Here is a 21,998-nt window from a genome sequence, read left to right on the forward strand (position 1 = left end):
ATCGAAAATTTATAATTTATTTAAAATTGGTTGCTTCATAAAATAATGTATTTTTTATTTCCTATATTAATAATAATGACATATTATTTATTTTTTCCTTTCTTGCCTTTGCCTTTCGCAGGCACAGGTTCTGGATCAGATTCTGATCTGAAAAATAAAGATGACACTGTTTTCTGCTATGTTCTGTAATATCACTAAAACGAGCTGATCATATATTATTAAGGAACTTTCTGTAGAAATGTATGTAAAAAGTAATATATGTTTTTTTTAAATCCAAGGGGAAATGGTACCCGCAACTCGATGTCATCATATAGAGTATATACGTTCGTATCTGAGTCGTGATTGAACACAAACATCCAAATTTTCGTTTATATATTGGATGTTTGTTATGTTAACTAAAATTATTGCTTATTTGCTTCTGCTAAAAACTATTAAAATCTTATATATAAGTGGGAGTTTCAGAAACCCACGAATATATTTTGCTATATTTACGATGGTAATATATGATGGATGGTGAAATAACATTAATAAATAGTTCCTTCAGTTTTATTAACACCTGCAAAATTCATGAAAAATTGTTTATTAGTTAAAGCAAAAAAATGCAAAGTTCACATAAATTAATTACACTTACGATTGGCTATTTTCCGGCGTCTCTGGCACAGTCACGTTTGATTTTGACGCGCGTCTACTCGTATCATCCTCTGACACATTCAGCACTTCTTGTTGCTGAAAATCGTATTAAATACATTAATAAATTCGATATCTATATATATTTTGAATTTAGAAATGTATTAAATATATACTATTAAAATAATAATAATATTCCAGTAACGCTACAGCCTTGTCTAGTCTTGGCCTCCATGCAGTCTGCATTTTTCGATTTCGATCCGAACATAGAAAACCCTACTGTTGCACCAACCCAACAACATCATTGTATACAAAAATGTGTATATATTTCCATCATCATGTGTTTTGTGTACAGTGAATGAAAAAAAAACTGAGCAATACATAATATAATATTATGTATTATAATATAAATTAGTCAAAGAATAATAAAACTGAATATTTTTAATTTGAAAATGCTATTTAAATTACAGCATAAAGGAATTGTATATTTTTAATTAATTGAGAATAACTTACAATTTCATTATCATATATTATAGTATGGAGTTGCGTATCATCTGATGAGTCGTGCATGAACTGTGGACTGCCTGCACTGTTTCGAGAACCCATTGATGATCGAGTCGAACGGCGAGGGGCTACCACTGAAAAAATATTTTATATGAGCTGCAATACTGAATTTGATTTCCGTTAATATAATTGGTGAAAGTTTAAAACCACAGAAGTCCAACCCCTACCATAGACATGGATGCCTAAGGAATGTTTGATGCGTTGTCATCTATTTAGCCAGAGTTTCAAATTTATATTCTATTTAAAGTGAATAGGAATAACGTATTATTGGACGATGTAAACAATTCTATCTCTAGTGTAGTTAACTGGTTTAATGTAAATAACTTATTGCTTAATGAGAATAAAACAAAATGTATTAGATTTACAACTACTAGCGTAAAGCGAGATATTGGTAACCTGAAAATTAAGGACAGTGAACTAAACTTTGTTGACAAAACTGTTTTTCTAGGCATAACAATAGATAGTAAACTCCAATGGGGCCCACACATAGAGACTCTTTCGAATAGGCTGAGCTCTGCAGCATATGCAGTAAAGAAAATCCGACAGTTTACTGATGAGGACACGGCTAAAATTGTGTATCATAGCTACTTTCATAGCGTTATGTCGTACGGCATTTTACTGTGGGGTGCTGCTGCAGAGGTTCAATCCATATTTGTGCTGCAGAAGCGGGCTGTTCGGGGTATTTGTTGTGTTTCTCCGAGGGAGTCGGTACGGAATAGGTTTAAGGAATTAAATATTATGACACTATCTGGTCAATATATTCTTGAAGCCTTGTTGTATGTCCAAAAAAATATAAACGATTTTAAAACAAATGGTGACTTTCACCAGTATAATACGCGAAATAGAACTAATTTGAGTGTACGACCAACCAGGCTCCAAAAGATAAACCACTCCTTATATGGAAATTGTATTCGTTTTTACAACAAACTCCCAAGCGAAATTAGAGAATTATCACTAAATAAATTCAAAGCCCTCGTTAAACGAAAATTAATCAACAAAGCTTTTTATAAATTTGAGGACTACTTAAATGATCCTAATCCTTGGGATTGAATTGCTCCAGTTCAAACAATTTGTATGACAATACTTGGCGATTAAAAAGAGTGGCGGAAAGTTTCTTGCCAGTTCTTCTTACCCGCTCTACGCCCTTGACTTGCGAACTGGTAGTAAATGTAAATTTACGATTAATTTAACTTGACGATTCAAAAGTGTACTTGATTACCCACTTGAATAAAGATATTTTGAGTTTGAGTTTGAGTTTGAGTTTGAGTATATTATTAAAGAATCCTATCCTAAGTTACATATATATAATTATATATATTTTAGTTAATAATTAGAAGCGCAAACCAAATGTTAACAATCATCACACACTTGAAGCCAAATTGAGCCCTTCAGTTTTTTCCGCACTCATAAATTGTAATAAAACCTTGTTACCGATAATGTCGAAAAAGGTCGACTGTACTTGTATTGAAGTGTCACTTATATTTATGAATCCTTAGATAAGCCAAGTTAGTTTTTGTTAGCGTCGCAACCTCACTACCCCTAATTTTTGTAAAGGTTTGTAATGTTTTAAACAATTAAAGTTAGTAGCTACCCAGCTTCAAATAGTGTTTTATTTAACATATATCTGAACATATCTAACACAACAACCGCCACCGAACTTGACTGTCGGAACATTTTTTTATAAAATGTTAGGTATATTTGCATGTGGAATGTACTACTTTATATTATAATAGAGATATATTTTAGGATGACGGTGATCTAACAAATAGTTTCTAATAAAACATATATTACCTTCTTTCTTCTTCTTTTGCGTATTCTTCTTTTTGTCCTTCTTCTGACTTTTGTCTGTGTCAGAACTTGTACTGGATTGTGTAACTTGAGTGGATTTACGAACGGTAACATTTGATGCGTCCAAGTCACTGAATGGCGACGAACTTAATGGGGACTTCTGTTTTTCTTGGGATTCCTTTTTCTCCACTGTTTTCTCATTTGCTGAAATATTTTCTAACATTAGAAAACTAATCAATAAGTGATATAATATATTATATATAAGATATAATATGTTTTAGCTTTGTTGGCCTTAATTTATGGCCTTGATTTATTTACCCGGAGATGTCAGATCCTATACTTACATACTTAGCGCTTAGTGTTCACTCTAAATCAATTGTTTTGTAATGAGAGACATAAAAGCAATGTTCAGGGGTGCAGGGATAAAAAATATTTCTTTTCCATAGCCCCTTCACCAAGAAGCTAAAATGCTTCTTTAATTCATCTTTAACGGTATAATGGTATTTTTTTATTTTTAGTAATATTAAGTGTTCAGTAAATTATTCCAATTTATTCCAACAGTCAAGATGGTTTCAATGTAAATAATTTATAATATTTTCAAATATTCAATATGTCAAAAATTATGAAAAATATATTTATTTCTGTGTTTAATACTCTAATCTAAAATATAAAGTATAGCATTAATTTTTTGGCGGGCTATTTACCTCTATCGACATCAACTACAGATCTTTCTGACCGACTCCTCTTATAACCTTTCTTTTTCTTCTCCTTTGAGTTTTCTTTATTTTTGGACTGCGTAGGTTCCTCTTCTGGTGGCGTAGTTTCCTTCGTTACAGGCAATTTCTTTTTCTTTCCTATAAAACATCTCATTATAATCAATACTTATAATTGGCAACTTGTTTCTACATTATTAAGTCACAGAAAACCTTATACTGTAAATATGAAAATACATCAATTGCATATAGAAGTAAAAATAGACAGCGATATAAAGAAAGATTTATAATATTTTCAAGGCCAGATACAAAAATATTGTTATCATAAATTGAAAGCAAATATTGGCGGAAATCAATCGGAAAATTTGCTAAATTTCCACTCAAACTGTACATCAATTCTTTGTAATTCCTTATTCAGGCAATGTTAAACAATTTCATAAGTTTCCGAGTAAAAGAAAATACTCTTGAAAATAAAATTGTAAGACATTGTGAATTTACCTTTGGTCATTTTGGGTTTCTTGACTGGTGATACGTCACTATCCGAGTCACTCCTTTGATCTTGTGAAACCGGAACGGAATTTGGATCTGAGGACACCACTTCGTTGTCCTTATTGACTTCCGTTTCTGGGTCTAGTAATTATGTTTTTTTTTTTAAGACAATTCACACCAATTGACCTAGTCCCATGCTAAGCTGGTGAAGCTTGTGTTATGGGTACTAGGCAACGGATATACATACATATTATAGATAGATATACATATAAATACATATTTAAACCTAAGAACAACACCAAATGCTCATCACATCGATGTTCGCCTCAGCCGGGGATCGAACCCGGGACCCATGGATTCGCAACCACTAGACCAATGAGTCGTCAGTCGATTAGTTATTATCTATGAATTTTTAATTGCATAAAAATTATTGAACTAATTATGTTCGTGTAGGTTATACTTCTTACGACTTACTGACCGATTTAATGAGCTCTTAGTTATAAACATAAAAAACAGTAGCGCTACAACCTCCGAGGTCTGAGCCTCAGGTTTCTTGTATCTGTTTGGTAATCAATTAATTTATTATAATGGGCAAGTAGAAGTAGAGAGGAGAGTCGCACGCTGTAACCACTAGGCCAACACTGCTCCTTTTCCTTAGATATGAACTGTCATAGTCCTGACTTCTAGAGATTTTAGTCGCGGATAGAAACAATTTGATCTAAAATTATATTCATCAAGACATCCGAGATTATCATCATTATGAGGAAATTTACCAACTTTTGATTTTGTTGGATATATACGATATTATTTTTTTTTAAATCATATAAGGGCCTCAGATTTCTGAATCTGTTTCACGATAATTTTTCAATCTAATAGGCAAGTAGGTGATCAGCCTCCAGTGCCTGATACACGCCGTCGACTTTTTGGGTCTAAGACATGTAGGTTTCCTCACGATGTTTTCCTTCACCGTTCGAGCGAATGTTAAATGCGCACATAAAAAGAAAGTCCAATGGTGCGCAGCCGGGGATCGAATCTACGACCTCAGGGATAAGAGTCGCACGCTGAAGCCACTAGGCCAACACAGCTCTATGCGATATAATTTGAACAAACCTTCAGGTATTTTAGATGGCTCAGTGGGTGACGACTCGTCTATTTCCACTTCCTCTTCGACAGTTTCGTTTATGACAACATGTGTGCTACGCGCTAATGGTTGAGCTGCAAGAAATGCACATATAGATATTAATACTTTTCCTGCACAAAAAATATAATTAATCTGTATTTTAATCTCGTATTCTAACAAGTACGAGTACTATTTAAATGACCGCGTTTCGAATAATTCGACGAATCTAATAATAATTATAGGTACAGTCTAAATCTGTATATTTAATTTTGTCAAATATCTATTGAATGATTTTTCTTCATAATTATCGCGTCACTTTAAAACAATATTCGTACATAAACATGGAGATATAAAGAACAGCATTTCTATTTTTCTTCGACATTTTTCCCATGTATGTTTTTGACCTAAAGTCATGTAAGCTAATTTATAATAAAATCTATACTATTAAAACTAATAATGTGAGGTTATTCTAATGACTCATAGATGGCGTTATTGTCAAATGTACATGATTGGTTTATAGTGATATAATACCAACTACAATGCTGCGTATTTATGAAACTTATATAAATAAATAATACACACTCATAGACAATTTCTTAAACGTATATATAGTAGACCGCATGCTGCTAACTGTCGTATCTGTTAAAAAAATTATAGAAGTAATTGTAGTACTACCGATGTCTATTGAATATATTGTCTATTTTTGTTCTGTTATTGTAAGAACGCGATTAAGAAGTAATATGACTGGAACTAACGGAATGCGTTATTGATATATATTCTTTAACAGACTTTGCGAATTATTTTTTTTAATTTTACTCTTTGACATACTTTAGTGAGTTAATACATAAAATCGAATATGTAATGTAAAATAATTGTAACAATTTTTGAAGTTATACTTCTTTAGGCGCGTTATGAAAAATTGATGAGAGTGAAATTTTACGATGCGCGCGCACCGTGACACAAAATTAACAGAATTAAGTTGCCCACGGAAGATGCTACGGCATTGGGCATAATTTAAAAACAACATTCGAATAATAATAGAATTTATGTTACACTTAATGTAAGAGAATAATAATAAACATTTATTTATTTAATTTTTCAAATGTAAACTGAACTTTATTGACTATGATGAGTCCTTTTCCAGTCTTTGATTATTTAATTGTAATTAATTATGTATTTGCATGCAATCAAAACCTATTTATAATAATGCCAAAGAAGTATAACTTCTTACGCGCGTACATAAGTACACGCACCCTTTTTTATATGAAAAGATTGAACAGGACTTCTTTGGTATATTCTATAGTAAACGGAAGAACAGGAACATACATAATAGTGTATTGAAGATCTTCATTCAAAAATTGACATTATCGATTTGACGTTTAAGAATATTTGGTAAAACTATTGTTTATCTTGAATAAAACAATGTTTTTATACTTACGTAAAGACGTAGTTGCCCGGCCAAACACACCTAAACTATCTTCAGATGGTCGAGCATTATCTGCCATACCTGGGAAATCATTAAGTTAAAATGTAACAATCAACAAATGTATCAACTAAATCTATATTAGTAAGATCTTTTTTAAATTTACATACACATACAATTTACATGTGTGTGTTTCAGCGAACCCCAAAGAGCAAAATAGGGTTTTATAAAACAACAAAAATTTGCATTGTAAAATGCACCTTAACACAAAGATTTAAAAATGATAATACAATTCCCAAAAAATTATGTTAAAAAATTATTTTTTGGAAATACATAGTATTATCATATATAATTAATAGTAGTAATAAAAATTTCGTTTAAAATCAAAATTACCAATATAGATGAAGTACTAAAAATATGACTAACCTATACTAGACATTTTACTAATACTAGCCCTTTCTATCGCTTCCAGAGCACCGAGATATCTTGTCAAATTACGGCATGATTGTTTGTCAGGTAATTTCTGAAATTAAAAATTGTATAGTATAAACTTATAATATTTATTTATATCTTGAGGCTAGCTCATGTTTTTCTGTGGCTACCATTACGGCTATCGCACGTATTTTATAAAAATAATATAAATTTATACAAAAATATTATAATGTGTAGCTGTTCAGATTAAATTAAGTCAATAAAAATAACTATCTACCATAATAAAAAATAGGGGTTGATCCTAGAGGGATGAAAATTAAGGGTTGTATGTTTTTTTGTATGCTGTGTCATAAAAAAATAGAAACCATTTTTTTTTCTAATTTCTTATTTTGGGGTGGACACCCCTTATCACTTAGATAGTAGCCGATTCTGACTTGCTGAATATGCATTAAAAAATTCATAAGAATTGGTCGAGTCGTTTCGTAGGAGTATGGGAACGAACATTGTGACACGAGTATTTTATATATTAGATTATGTAAGTATTTTTTTTTTTTTAAATTAACATACCGTACACAATTCCCTCAACATGGTCGCAAGATCAATAGCCACTTGGGTCTCCCGTGGTGGAGATAAAAGCGCGAGCATTCGGCACGCGAGCCCTGCTTCGGGTGCACTCGGATGACGAACCAAGTGACCGCATAGCACCATCGCCATTGCGCCTTGGCTGTCTATAAGCTGAAAATATAAGCATTGCAATGACAAACACATAGATCGTGACCCATTTGACAGACTATAATGAGATAGAAGGAAAGAGAGAGAGAGTGAAAATTTTGAAATTGGAAGGAAGTAAAGTAACTGTTTAGGTAGCTGTTCTGTACATCATTCTGTCGTTCATTCATTCTAGAATGGAATTTTGAAAACGGACAGCCTAATTCTAGTTGCTATGAAAGTTATCAGTCAATGTTATCACAACTTGCACGTTAAACTACTACTGAAATGGAAGGATTATATCTTGATCACAAGAGTCAGAAGTGTTTTTTATCAATCTTCAAAAGTAAAATTATATCTTAATTATAAATCCATTCCGGAGAAAAGAAAGAAACTGAATTGTCTATGTTACATTATCATAATCATATAATTAAGCCTCAGAACTCACACCGAAGACACTTTAACGAAGTTTCGTCCCAAAACTAAGTTATAGAATAAATTTATTTAAATGTTGAAGCTAAAAATCAGATTTCACTAATGAAAAGAAAAGGATAGAATTACCTCACTATTAAGTCGTGTAAGCGAGACAATAAATCTCACAACTGCCTCTTGGTCTATTTCTGCAATGGGTGAACTGGCGGGCGCATTTGCGAGAGCACGTAGAGTCGGCAACGTCGCTTTCTATTGGAAGGAAAGGAGCGTCAACTTTGCAATTACAACAAAAAATATATACAACAATACACCTAAGGCTAAAATACTTTGCCACAAACGTTTTTACCTTATATGTAAGTGCGTGCTCCTATTTCACCATGCCTCCTGCTGATAGAGACAAGTCTTTTTTTTTTAATTTATGTTATTATTATTAATTAGTTGATATTTCATGTGGAACATGGTGTAATAGCTGCAGCTCCTTACAAACGTTGTGTAAAAGTTTGGTTTTGTTCGTTCATAAGTGTACATTTTGTGATATTATAAATGATTTTATAATTTTACCAACATTAAAATTTGTATGGGAAAGTCATTAAATCACTCTTGGTCACGTGACTATTCCCATGTTGGTTCGGCGTTAAAAAGTTACGCTTATCGCAAAATATTTTTCTCTTAGGCCCCATATCGGACAAATACTAACCTGTATTTGTTCCTGAGCCCCGTCTACGCCTACGGGGAACGCTTGGAAGAATACTCCAATGATTTGTCTTAACATGTCTTCTTCCACTAAAAATATACATAAAATTATTTCAGAGTTATAAAAGCTTATCATGAGAAACTACAATATTTTTTTTAAAGTATCACTTAGGGAGCGTTCAAGTATTACGTCACGCAATTTTTGGAGATTATTGACACAGCCCCCCCCCCCCCCCCCCCCCTCCCCCTGTTACGCGCGGTAACGTTTTTCCAAGTAGTAACGTACTCAAGTATATTAAAACGTTTCGTGATCACCTAGTGACTCTTTATAGCTAAAAGTTACCATTATGTGGTGTAAAGTACTGGAAAGTCGAAAATAATATTAACAATAATAAATCAATTCCCGCCGCAATTTTTAGTACAAACTCGGAGTTCAAAGTATGGGAAACTCACCAGTAGCAGGGTTGAACCACAATAGCATCAATCTGCTAAGTATAGCTGGTGACTCCAAATGACCCAAATATAGCAATCTGCAAATTCCTTCCACTATTATGAGTCGATATGATGGACACTGAAAAAAATACAATGTTTTAAACTCTAAAAAGTTGTATATTTCACTCAATTAAAAACATTTAGTATTTACAAAGATGCTTTTGTGAAAATAAATATCTAAAAATATTTATATTATCTTATTCGGTAATATTCTAAATATGAAATGAAATTCAGACTTTTACTGGCATATTTTATTTACATACGTCTTTAAGAAAATTAAAAGATTCAATTAAAGCATTATTCTTCCAACAATACAATGCTTTAAAACAATTTTAATTATTAAAGTACAATTTTAATGTGTCCCGACCAAGGAGGTTTCAATTCAATTTAAGTATACAAAATATCTGTGGTGAGGGCTGGTACCGGGCCAATAGAATAGACCAATAACAGACTTATAATAAATAATTTGTTTCTTTTATATTACATTTTATTTAATGTAACTACCTATAGCAATGAGATTAAATAAAGTAGTGTATGCAATTGCATATAATTAGGTATTAAACACTCGTGTAATCTTATTTTTCAAAAACTACACTCATGTTTTAATACCCTCTATTATATGACAGTTGCATAAAATACTAATATCAAACTATATAGGCGTAAAGTATAAGACTTGAAATTTAACGTGGTTCAAATATGCTTACCGGATTCTCCATAAGTTTTAAAAGTAGTTCGATAGTTGTACTATGGCTTGACGATAGAGATATCTCGGATTCGTTTACTGTATCTGAAATGCAAGGTTATATTTGGTATATTTCCAAAAACGAATACAAATTTAATTCAAATTGAACTAATAAACTGTAAATTTAATACCAGGTCATTGCAAAAAATTAGGCTGCGAAGTAATTTGTAGAGGGAAAGAAAATATTTTTCTATCTATATCAATTACGTTTTTAACGAAAGTATGTTTTACTAAATCAAATCTCTGTATAATATATAATTTTTTGTGTATATGTTAGAAATATATATTTTTTTTGAATAAGCAAATCTTATGAAAAATTAAACGCTTGATGCCTGACAACTGAACATTACTTTTCTCAAAAACTAATCGTGATTTTCTTACCGTCGTCATCGTCTAGTGTATGTTGCGTTTTTCGTTTCTTGGTAACTTTAGGGTCGGGCATTCCATCTTCAAAGACTTTAGCCCCGTGCACACATAACAAATCCACTACACAACGAAGAGCGGTTGCAACTCTAGTCTCTTCCGATAATAGTACTAACTGAAAATTTATTTAGTTACAGCGTGATATATACTAAATAACATACTACCCTACTAAACTATAACAAATTTGATTAATTAGTCCCAATTTAGAAAGCTATTAATTTTAGTAAGAAATAAAAAGGCTTTTTTTTTTAATTTCATTTATTTATTAATTTTAGTGCAGTATTGTTCTAGCGGCTTCAGCATATGCCTGAAGTGCGTAGGTGCGTTCCCCGACTGTGCAACGACAGACTTTCTGTCTATGTGCGCATTTAACTTGTACGGTAAAGAAAAACATCGTAAAAAACACTTGCTTTTTGTGTAAGGCATACGTCAGGCACACTTGCCTAACAGAAAAGAAACAAATGATCACGAAACATACAGAAATCCAGACCTACAGGCTGTAGCGTTACTGTTTCTTGGCATTTAAAAATGCTTCAAATTTAAAATAGCTTTCAGCATTATTTATATATGTTTATTATTATGGAATATAAGATACAGCTATCACTCAGGTCATAAAATTTGTCTCGGTAGACATCCCTACACATCGGCAAAGAAGACAGAGGGTAGGCCGAGAGAAAAAGCCGGGGTAGATAACTCTCGGTACTCTTTTAAAATATCAAATCATCATACAAAATGACTATGGCAAACATAGATAGAAGAAACCAGAAGGAGGGAGAATAGAATAGAAAGATGTTTATTTCCCTAGTTCTTATGTTACATTATGTCCACAGGTCGATGGTGTATTCGGCCTAGTGGGTGTGTCAGCTACTTACAGACTAGCTATGTTTGTCTCAGAGAGATCTATTTAATAATTATATTAATAATAATTACCATTTCCAACATACTAAAAAAATCAGTGGCGCTACAACCTCTTTAAGTCTTGGCCTCAGATTTCTGAATCTGTTTCATGATAATTTTTAAATCTAATAGGCAAGTAGGTAATCAGACTCCAGTGCCTGACACACGCTGTAGACTTTTTGGGTCTAAGACATGTCGGTTTCCTTCACCGTTCGAGCAAATGTTAAATGCGCACATAGAAAGAAAGTCCATTGGTGCACAGCCGGAGATCGAACCTACTACATCAGGTTTGAGAGACGCACGCTAAAGCCACTAGGCCAACACTGCTCCTAAACATACATACAGGTCAAAGGAATAACCTTTCGAAGTCGGTTAAATATATACTTACATTACGAAAGAAGAATGCCTTATAATTGTTCACGTACTCCTTGTCCAACATTCCATACAATGCTACTGTTTCAAGAGCATGTTCCGTTATATCTTCGTTTTCTAGTATGTCAGACTGTAAAATAAATACAAACAGTAAAGCGTCATATGATATTAAAGTATGGGACCTACATTTTAAACACACATATTTAAAAAAAACTTGTACTTTGCTTACTAAATATTTTTTTTTTATATTTTCTGCTTTTTGTTACTAAAGGCTAAACTCAAAATAAACTGATTTAATTTTTACTTATAGGACAACTATAAAGAAGTATCATGTTTATCACATTTATAATCTAATATATAAAATTCTCGTGTCGCGATGTTTATGGTTAAACTCCTCCGAAACGGCTCGACCGATTCTCATGAAATTTTGTGTGCATATTGGGTATGTCTGAGAATCGGACAACATCTATGTTAAGCGTAGTCCACCCCTAATTTATTTTTTAATTTTTTGATAAATTTTTATTGTTTATGATACAACATTAAAAAATACATACAACCCCTAATTTTCATCCCTCTACGATCAACCCCTATTTTTACTATAAATGATATACATGGCAAAACGACGTTTGCCGGATCAGCTAGTATTTTATATTATTTTTACCAAACAATGGATTACAGAAGTGAACATTTCTTTTTATTTACTCACCTTTAGTTCTTCAAATATTGTGTTTAAAATAGGCGTGACAGTCTTTAACTGAGGTGTGTCAAGCGCACTATTGATGATAATAAGGCATTTCTCCAATGTTTCACTATCTGACCTCCTTTCTCGAATGGTCTAAAAACGATACAATTATTATTATATATCGAGCTATATCTATCTATCTATATATACATATATAAATTAATCGCTTTGCTTTATAACACGAGAATGGCTGGACCGATTTGGATAATTTTGATTTTGAAATATTTGTTACAGGGAAGTTCAAATCTTAGAATGTAGTACGAAAACTCAATATAAAAATTGGAATTTGAGTTCAAGTTATGGAATAACAGTTTTGTAATCGATTACAAATAATATAACAGTTAAAAACTTAGATTAAGACGGAATTAAAAAATAATTTGCTATTGAAATAGAGATAATAATCATACCCACCTCCAAAGTTCAAAATTTAACTAATTACAGTTTATTGACTTACTGGCATCGTCGGTGGTGGGGCTGACTGTGTATCAAGTTCTTGAAGTTTCTGCTGAATTTCAGACACCTATAAAGAAATTGTATTGTTAGTAATAATACAAACATTCACAAGGTCTTAAGTTTATCTCTTCTCATTTATTATCCCCTTGAATTCTTTAGATGCATACAAAATATTCAACATATAAAAACGTGAATACTAATCTTAATATATATAAATTACGTGTCACGTTGTTTGTCCTCAATGGACTCCTAAACTACCGAACCGATATCAATCAAATTTGCCGTGTGCAGTTAGATCCAACTTAAAAGAGAGGATAGCTTACATCTCAATTTATACCCGCAATATTATTTTATTGCAAATATTTGTTTATTATTTGATACAATTCTAACAGATGGCGCTGTGTTAAAAGTACCAAAGTTTTATATAAGCAATCTACCTTTCACATAAGTTCTCCTACCGTTTCCCTTGAATAGTTTACTACTATGTAATATAACAAAAACCTTAGCCACAGCAACGCTTGGCCGGTCTGCTAGTAAAAATATATAATTCATCTTACCTTAGCTTTACATTCAGCTGCGAGCTCATAGTTTTGTTCCCTCACCGCTTCGTCTTGCGCATCAGTTGCAACATTTAAAGAGACTCTTAGTCTTGCCCTCTAAAATAAAAATATTTAAAAATATATGTTGTGCCCACCCCTCGCATAGTTACATGACTAAAGTTGAGAGTTATTTAATAAAACAACTAAGCGACCTGATGAAGAATTAAAGAACAATTTGCAAATGATTTTGAATAACATTGTCAGAAAATTGTATTCATTCTAAATTAGGTTTAAAATCAAATCAAACGTAAAAGTGATAAATTAATTTATTTATTTATTTTTATAATTTAATAATAACACATTGAAGTTGTATACATTACATTAAATATATGAACTTCCTAATATTAATTTTATCTAGCAATTTAAATTATTATTAAAAGATAAGCAGCTGGCTGGCTTTTTTCTTCAAAATATAATCGCAATTTGACTCAGACTCTGGCATGTTACCTTTAATTTGATCTCATCACTATCAACAGGCAATGATACCAGCGACACTTCCGCTTCAGGATCTCGCAAAGAAGATATCGCAGAGTAAATAACTTCTAAACGAAGAGTTATATCCGATATGACCAACTCTAGTGCTGATACGAAGGCCCTAATGACAACACAGTCCAGATAGCCGTAATCACCTAAAAATATTGATTTAGTTTATTGTCTATGCAGAAAGAGATCCGAAACCTTAGCAATTATCCAAATTATTTCAATTATTATTCGTTAAAGTCGAATTATAATAACGTAACAGTGTTGTCAATACAACAAAAAAGGGCAATTTAGCACTGCAGCTCAAATATGTCTCTATATAAAAATGTATCCAACGATATTTGAAACTCACAATTTACATATATAATTTCTATATATTTTTGAAGTTATACTTCTTTAGGCGCGTTATGAAAAATTTATGAGAGTGAAATTTTACGATGCGCGCACCGTGACACAAAATTAACAGAATGAAGTTAGTGGCGCATGTTGGCACGCACGCCGCCTCTGTTCACTGTGTATTTATATTTATAATATTTATCCACATGCTTTGAGTTTCTACATTTAAAACACGTGTTTTCATTATACAAGTGCGAATTTTATATGTGCGCTGAATTATAATCAGAAGTGATTTTAATTGAATATTTAAATCAATACTAATTAATATTAGAAAATAATAATAAATATTAATTTATTTAATTTTACAAATGTAAACTGAACTTTATTGACTATAATGACTCCTTTTCCAGTATTTGATTATTTAATTGTAATTAATTATTTGCATGCAATCAAAAACTATTTTTAATAATGCCAAAGAAGTATAACTTCTTACGCGCGTACATAAGTACACGCACCCTTTTTTTATTGATAAAAGCTTGCCAACGCTCGGCATACTGATACATTGGTAAAATAACCACAATATAAGGCCGATTTACATTATCATTAGTATTTAGGAGAGTGTTTTAGGATAGTACTTTAGTTGAAACATGTAAACGCTACTTGCTTTAGTAAACGCTACGCTAAAGAACTTGCCTTTCAAGTTGTACTAAAGCACTCTCCTAAACACTAAGATAATGTAAATCGGCCTATACAATGTTTAATGTGACAAGCACTTATAGGCAAACATGAAATACACGAAGAAATAATACAAATATTAAACAATACAATTAAAATTACAAAAACTAGACGAAAATTGATTTTGAAGTGTGAGGAAGAATGAAGCGTATGTATGTTATAGGCATACCGAATTTCACTTTACACAAAAACATAAAATTGAGTTAAAGAATTTATTACAATCCTGATTTTAGTATAACAAGAATATTAATATAATAATATGATTGGACAATTCACACCAATTGACCTAGTCCCATGCTAAGCTGGTGAAGCTTGTGTTATGGGTACTATGCAACGGATATACATACATATTATAGATAGATAGACCTAACACATATTTAAACACCCAAGACCTAAGAATAACACCAAATGCTCATCACATCTATGTTTGTCTCAGCCGGGGATCGAACCCGGGATGGACCCCATGGATTCGCAGTCAGGGATACCATTAGACCAATGAGCCGTCAGAATAGCGTCTGAGGTATTGAAATGGACTGTCTTGTGGCCCACGATAGAATTTGTGAGAACAATTCCTATTATGTAAGTTAAGCAGTATTATTTAATAGTCAGGAACATTTACAGGTATAGATTTAACAGTAGGCAACGCAACAGAAGCTTTCAATAAAGTTATTATTATTGGAGTGATGTTATACAGCCTCGAAAAATAGACTGTGGACTGTGAGGAAATGGATCTTTAGTACAGGTTGAAGTATTCTTACCAGTAAGAGCATCAGTTATGAGCGTCTGTAACGCTGTCCTGCCCATGGGATCTGTGGTATCGTATACTTTAAGCATACAGGCCAATTCATGGAGCACATACTGACGGGTGCTAAAACCCACTTGGTCTTCCGTAGCTGATGGGCACGGGGATTCCAATATACTGCAAAATATCTTTACATATTTATCTCGCGGTGGAACAGAAATTAATTTAAATTTTTTGCTACCAAATTGTCGAGTTCCATTACAATAATATATTTAAAACCAAAAATATTATACTAACTAATAAAATATGAAATTCATATGTATATAATATGTAGTGGACACCCCTTATCATTTAGGGATTTGAAAAATAGATAGTAGCCAATTCTCAGACTAACTGAATATGTAAACAAAATTTCATATGAATCGGTCCAGCCGTGTCGGAGGAGTATGGGAACGAACATTGTGACACGAGAATTTTATATATTAGATGAATCTCTAAATATAGCCGTGTCGGAGGAGTATGGGAACGAACATTGTGACACGAGAATTTTATATATTAGATGAATCTCTAAATATAGCCGTGTCGGAGGAGTATGGGAACGAACATTGTGACACGAGAATTTTATATATTAGATGAATCTCTAAATATAGCCGTGTCGGAGGAGTATGGGAACGAACATTGTGACACGAGAATTTTATATATTAGATGAATCTCTAAATATAGCCGTGTCGGAGGAGTATGGGAACGAACATTGTGACACGAGAATTTTATATATTAGATGAATCTCTAAATATAGCCGTGTCGGAGGAGTATGGGAACGAACATTGTGACACGAGAATTTTATATATTAGATGAATCTCTAAATATAGCCGTGTCGGAGGAGTATGGGAACGAACATTGTGACACGAGAATTTTATATATTAGATGAAAGTCTAAATATACCCGTGGTTTGAATTTTGTAGCTAGCGTTTGTACCTTCCTATTATCGCCTTGCAAAGGACAGAGATACAAATAAATATTTTATTTGTGTAATATTTCAATTGGCATATTTTAGTTTAGACTTGACCATATTTATTAAATATCAAAATTAATAATTGTATAATCGAACCGCATTTAAATCACATGTGTATTGAGTGTGTAAGACTCGTATATAAGATTATATAAAACACCAGCAGACCGGCCAAGCGTTGCTGTGGCTAAAGTTTTTGTTATATTACATAGTAGCATTCTATTTAAGGGAAACGGTAGTAGAACACCAGTCATGGGGGCCACCATGCTTTCTTGGTGGTTATGCCATTAAATTGTAGCTTATGTGAAACGTTGGTACTTTCAACACAGCGCCATCTGTTAGAATTGTGACTGTCAAATAATAAACAAATAATTTGCAATAAAATATTATTGCGGGTATAAATTGAGATGTAAGCTATCCTATCTTTTAAGTTGGATCAAACTACACACGGTGTGCAAATATGATTGATATCGGTTCGGTAGTTTAGGAGTCCATAGCGGACAAACAACGTGACACGTAATTTATATATACATTAAGATGTTTACGCCAGGATCGTCTTTGATAAACACTATTTTTAATTTCTTCTGATATAAAACCAAATATATTTTTACTTACGCTCTTATGTATCCAATTAAAACAACCAAGTCAGGAATGACCATTTCCAATGTTTCGTCATCGTTTATCTTCTGCAAATGTTCCGCTAGATGGCGCCAATACCAAGCTGTTTCCTTATTAAGTTTTTCAGCTGGAATTAACCTCAAGTTCTTGTCCGTGGGCAGCCATTCTAAAAGCTCCGATATTGGTAAACGTCTGCAATTGATAACAGTATTAGTAAACGAAATCTGTTTAGTCCTTAGTACAGTTAGGATAATTTAATCTAACTCAATATGTACACTATAAAAACATAACAATAGATAGACCAGTCATTATAGACATTCGAAATCGAAAATTTGATAATAATTCCAAAAGTTTTCAAACTTCGGTCAAGTGAATGGTACATTGGGACTACAATAAATCTCATTTTGCAACCTTGTCCGCAGTCCGGAACATTGTTAAAATTGCAATTAAATTAATTTTTGCTGTATGGTCGTGAAAAAAATTCCAAAAGTTCGATATATCTGTCAAATTTGCAGAACTTTTTCCTTCAGTTTAATAAAGAAAAACATTAATTTTTAATAACAAAAAATGTTCCGTACACTTAGGTTGGTTGCAAATTTTATACGTGATATGAAATATTATATCGAAAACTTCCCCAAGTTCGCAGAACTTATGGAATTTTTTTCACGACCAAAACTTATTTTTAACAATGTTCCGGACCGCAGAGCAGGTTGCAAAATTTTATAGTTTGTTTTAATACCACTTCCGACCTTACATCAAAATTTGAAAACTTTTGGAATTATAATGAATTAATTGTCTTGACTGACTGGACTAAGAAGCTAAATAAAAATAGAGTAATGAGAAAAATCATAAGCAATTTTTTTTACACTATGTAACTTTATTGATACCTAATCAGATTCAGAGTAATGAGTATTAAAAAAAGAAATATATCCTGCTTATATCTAATTAATATACATAATCTATATATATATAATGAAAATGGTCTTCGTTTGAGGCTCAATCACGCCTAAACCACTGATCGTATCGACATGAAACTACCACCATTCGATGCGAAATTTTTCCTAGATGGTTTATTTATTTATTAAATTCCAACGATCCTTCATTTTTTTATTGCTGTTTTACTTTTATGAAAATTTATCCATACGGACTTCACCGCGGAAACATTCGGGGAGGCTTCCTAGAACCTCTAAACGTCAACATCTGTTAAAAACTCGATTTTCGAAATATTTCAATTTTCTTAGCGGGAAGTTAAAAAGAAGAATAATAAAAATATGAAAAAAAATAAAATAATGAAACATAAAATTTATTTTAATTCGTCCAGCAAAGCGGGCGCGAAACGGCTAGTAATAATATATATAAATAATAATAAAGTATAATTCTATACCTCTATATGTGTAATGAAATAAAATTTAAATCAAAACTTACTTAAACAAAGACTCCAACAACTTTCCGGCAACATATTGGGAATCTTTGGCATCATTTATATTATCAAGACGTATTGCTTTGAGTAAGTATACAATATTTCCTTCAAAAGAACTCAGCCACCCTGGTATTAATATTTCTTCTACAACTCGTCGTACGCGCGGGTTTCTTTCTGTTAGGCCAACCTATGACAAGAATACATTGAATCATTAAATAGATCACTTTGCTGCATAATCCACACATTAGGATAGGGTACCAAAATGAAACTGCAGGGAAGGAAAATTTATAACTAGTGCCAATTTGCCCAGAGTTGTTACTACTATAGTGTGATGAAGGTTAGTTGTTGGTTTGAATGACTATGTTTAATAATTATATAGGTTTATTGTGTTAAAATATACGAATTAAAAAAATGTAAATGAATATTGAATATATGTTTAAACCGTAAATGTTGATCTTTAATTACCTGACTGGTCTTAGATAAGATTGATTTTATATGTAGTGCAATATTTTTGATATTTAAAAAGATCTCAAGCTTTGTCACCTCTGTCTCTGTCTGTGCTCTATCATTTGTATGTCTGTGATGTTTAATTTTGACTGTGCTTAAGAAAAGGGGTTGAGACATTTAGAAATGAAAGACTTGTAATCTTAAGTTATATTTATAACTTGCTTAAAAAAAAATATCAGGGATTTAAATGCAGAAATGTATGTGCCCCATGATAGGGGTTTGATGATTTCACATAAATTAAATGAAAATCAAACTTACCTTTAAAGTATGAAGCCTCTGCTTAACTCTTAGAAGTTTGACATCAATAGCTGATATGTACAGAAATGCCGCTCTGCGGACTGCATCATCAACATCACATAGTCTCTCCAACACAAATGGTACATTACGCACACTTTTTGCTATAGACATAAGTATTGCTCTAAAAATATAAATAACATAGCTCTTATTAAATATTGTAGTGTGTTGGAAAGTTGCATAAAAATGGATGTTTAATATTATAATAGATCTAAAAGTAGGAATTTATTTCTAAATTAAAACTATAATACAAACTTCAAAACATATTAATAAGCCAGTCAATATATATTTTTTATTAATTGTTTCTGCATAAAGACATCATTCAAAATTACAACCTAGCCTAATAAGTAATTTAAAACTAACCTAATTTATTAAAAAGGAACTTTAAAATCAGAAAGTGTCCAATAACACTACTTACAGTCTCTATTAAGGAGAAGACACTCTGTTCTTGAGTATGATTTTTTCCACATACCACTGTTTAGAACTTAAGACTGACATGCTAATTCAAATAGTTAAGGTCGACATATAGAAAAGATACCTTCGAACAGATGAGCTAGGATCACAACTCATGTGGAAGAGATAAGCCCGGGTGACTTCATCATCAGACTCCATGGGATTCTGAAGTCTTTGCAATGCCATTGCAGCACGGCATCGTACAGCACTACGTGTATCTTGTAGGCGTTGGAGCTGTAGTGGATAAAGTTAAAATATGAGTTGACTCCAGACCACTACGCTCCGCTATTGCCTATATAACTGTGTTCTCTGTGAAATCTCATTAAAAATATACAATACTATTCTACTTCATCACATGTCAATGGATACATGAATGTCCATAATAATAAAGTAAATATACTGGGATGTAATAGGTTAGGTTTATTTCATTACAATTACTTTAATGTTATGATCAATTTCTGTAACAACTCAAATCAAATAAATAAGTTTAGGTTTTGATTTTTATTTCAAAAACTAACTCATTCAAATATTTATTGATCGAAAGAATCCCAATTCCCTCAAAGTTGTTTGTTTCACCTGTGAAGTAAGAAGCTTGTCACACAGATCATCATCCAATGACGCATCATCACCAAGAGCTGCTAGCACAGCTGCCAGCAGCTGACTTGCTCTATATCTGACCGATTGTCCAGACACACATTGACACTGAAATATTAAATTAGTCCCTGATAATATTTTGTACAAGAATCCAAAATCCATTTGTAATTTAATATGGAAAATTATTTTCATTTTCCAGAACTTTTCTAAAAGCTTATAGTTAGAGTATCAGTTATTTTTCCTTTAATATTTTTTTCCTTAAGGCTTATTTTACTGTCTCTTTTCCTTAAAAAAACTGAATTAATTTGTACTTACTTCAAATATAATGTTAAATATAAACATTAGGAATTCCTCTTCATCATCAAGTGAAGTGCAAAATGTTGCAACAAATTGAATAACACGATCCACATTTGTACTGGTGTCTCCGAAAGTAAACAAATAGTGAAGGGCATTCTTAAAGCTTTCTCTGAATATGTTTTCATCTAACTATAATAATTAAAAATAATGTAAAGCTCCACAACCCTTAAATATAAACAGTTAACAAAAAATATTTTACCTTTCTGTAAAGTTTAATCATTTCCTTTGCATATTTTTTGTGTTGAACAACATTGTACTGAACATTATCAAATATCTTAAAAATCGCAGAGTTGTTACGTGGATTAGGTGTAAATGCTTTTTGCACAATTTCATTTTCAACATGAGGCATTTTAATATCCTTTTTACAAAACAAATAGCTTATAGAATTAGAGAATTAAGACTTACGAATAACAAACAACAGAAAAGTAAACAGCTTTCAATTTTAAGCAGTGACCGTTGGTTTTTTTTTTCATTTGTTACTGTGATATTACTACGGGGCGGCTAAAGCTTTTCGACGTTGCGTTTTCTCTTGATTGTTTGCGTTTTCCAATTACAGAGCATAATGCGACTCAGTGCCGCACAATGCCGCATAATGCTGAAGCTTAATTATTGGAACATGAATTAGTTTACAAATGCATCAGCAGAGTGCACTAAGTCAGTACCTTCATCCATACTTATATTTATTTTTTTTAGCAGTTTGAAATAACTTAAATTATTTTCAAAATCTACGATGAAACAAATTTT

General features: G+C 32.1%; 1 protein-coding gene across 2 annotated transcripts; it reads right to left on the bottom strand.

The window, feature by feature from the left end:
* Positions 1-7: 7 nt before the first annotated feature.
* LOC125053934 (condensin complex subunit 3) lies at positions 8-21,663 on the bottom strand. Of its 2 annotated transcripts, none has more exons than XM_047655565.1 (28): positions 21,454-21,663; positions 21,213-21,383; positions 20,880-21,005; positions 20,389-20,537; positions 19,815-19,974; positions 19,055-19,236; positions 17,627-17,821; positions 16,019-16,179; positions 14,157-14,338; positions 13,668-13,766; positions 13,112-13,177; positions 12,622-12,750; positions 11,932-12,045; positions 10,605-10,761; positions 10,186-10,268; positions 9,443-9,560; positions 8,994-9,079; positions 8,426-8,545; positions 7,724-7,891; positions 7,151-7,247; positions 6,740-6,808; positions 5,292-5,396; positions 4,191-4,316; positions 3,684-3,833; positions 2,983-3,183; positions 1,141-1,265; positions 632-726; positions 8-147 (listed from the first exon to the last, which is right to left on the bottom strand). In XM_047655565.1, exons 1-28 carry the CDS (start codon positions 21,601-21,603, stop codon positions 84-86), a joined length of 3,648 nt encoding a protein of 1,215 aa, XP_047511521.1. In that variant the 5' UTR covers positions 21,604-21,663; the 3' UTR covers positions 8-83. The 2 variants fall into 2 exon arrangements, with proteins under 2 accessions (XP_047511521.1, XP_047511520.1); XM_047655564.1 differs by having other exon boundaries at positions 4,191-4,322; positions 21,454-21,662.
* Positions 21,664-21,998: the final 335 nt, after the last annotated feature.

Source organism: Pieris napi, chromosome 11, assembly GCF_905475465.1.
Source record: "Pieris napi chromosome 11, ilPieNapi1.2, whole genome shotgun sequence".
Lineage (NCBI taxonomy): Eukaryota > Metazoa > Arthropoda > Insecta > Lepidoptera > Pieridae > Pieris > Pieris napi.

Coding starts and splice junctions, on each gene's coding strand:
- LOC125053934 (XM_047655564.1), bottom strand. CDS start 21,603: ATGCCTCATGTTGAAAATGAAATTGTGCAAAAAGCATTTACACCTAAT. Junction 12,751..13,111: donor CCCCACCACCGACGATGCCA/GTAAGTCAATAA, acceptor TATCGTTTTTAG/ACCATTCGAGAAAGGAGGTC. Junction 5,397..6,739: donor CCGGGCAACTACGTCTTTAC/GTAAGTATAAAA, acceptor CATTTCTTGCAG/CTCAACCATTAGCGCGTAGC.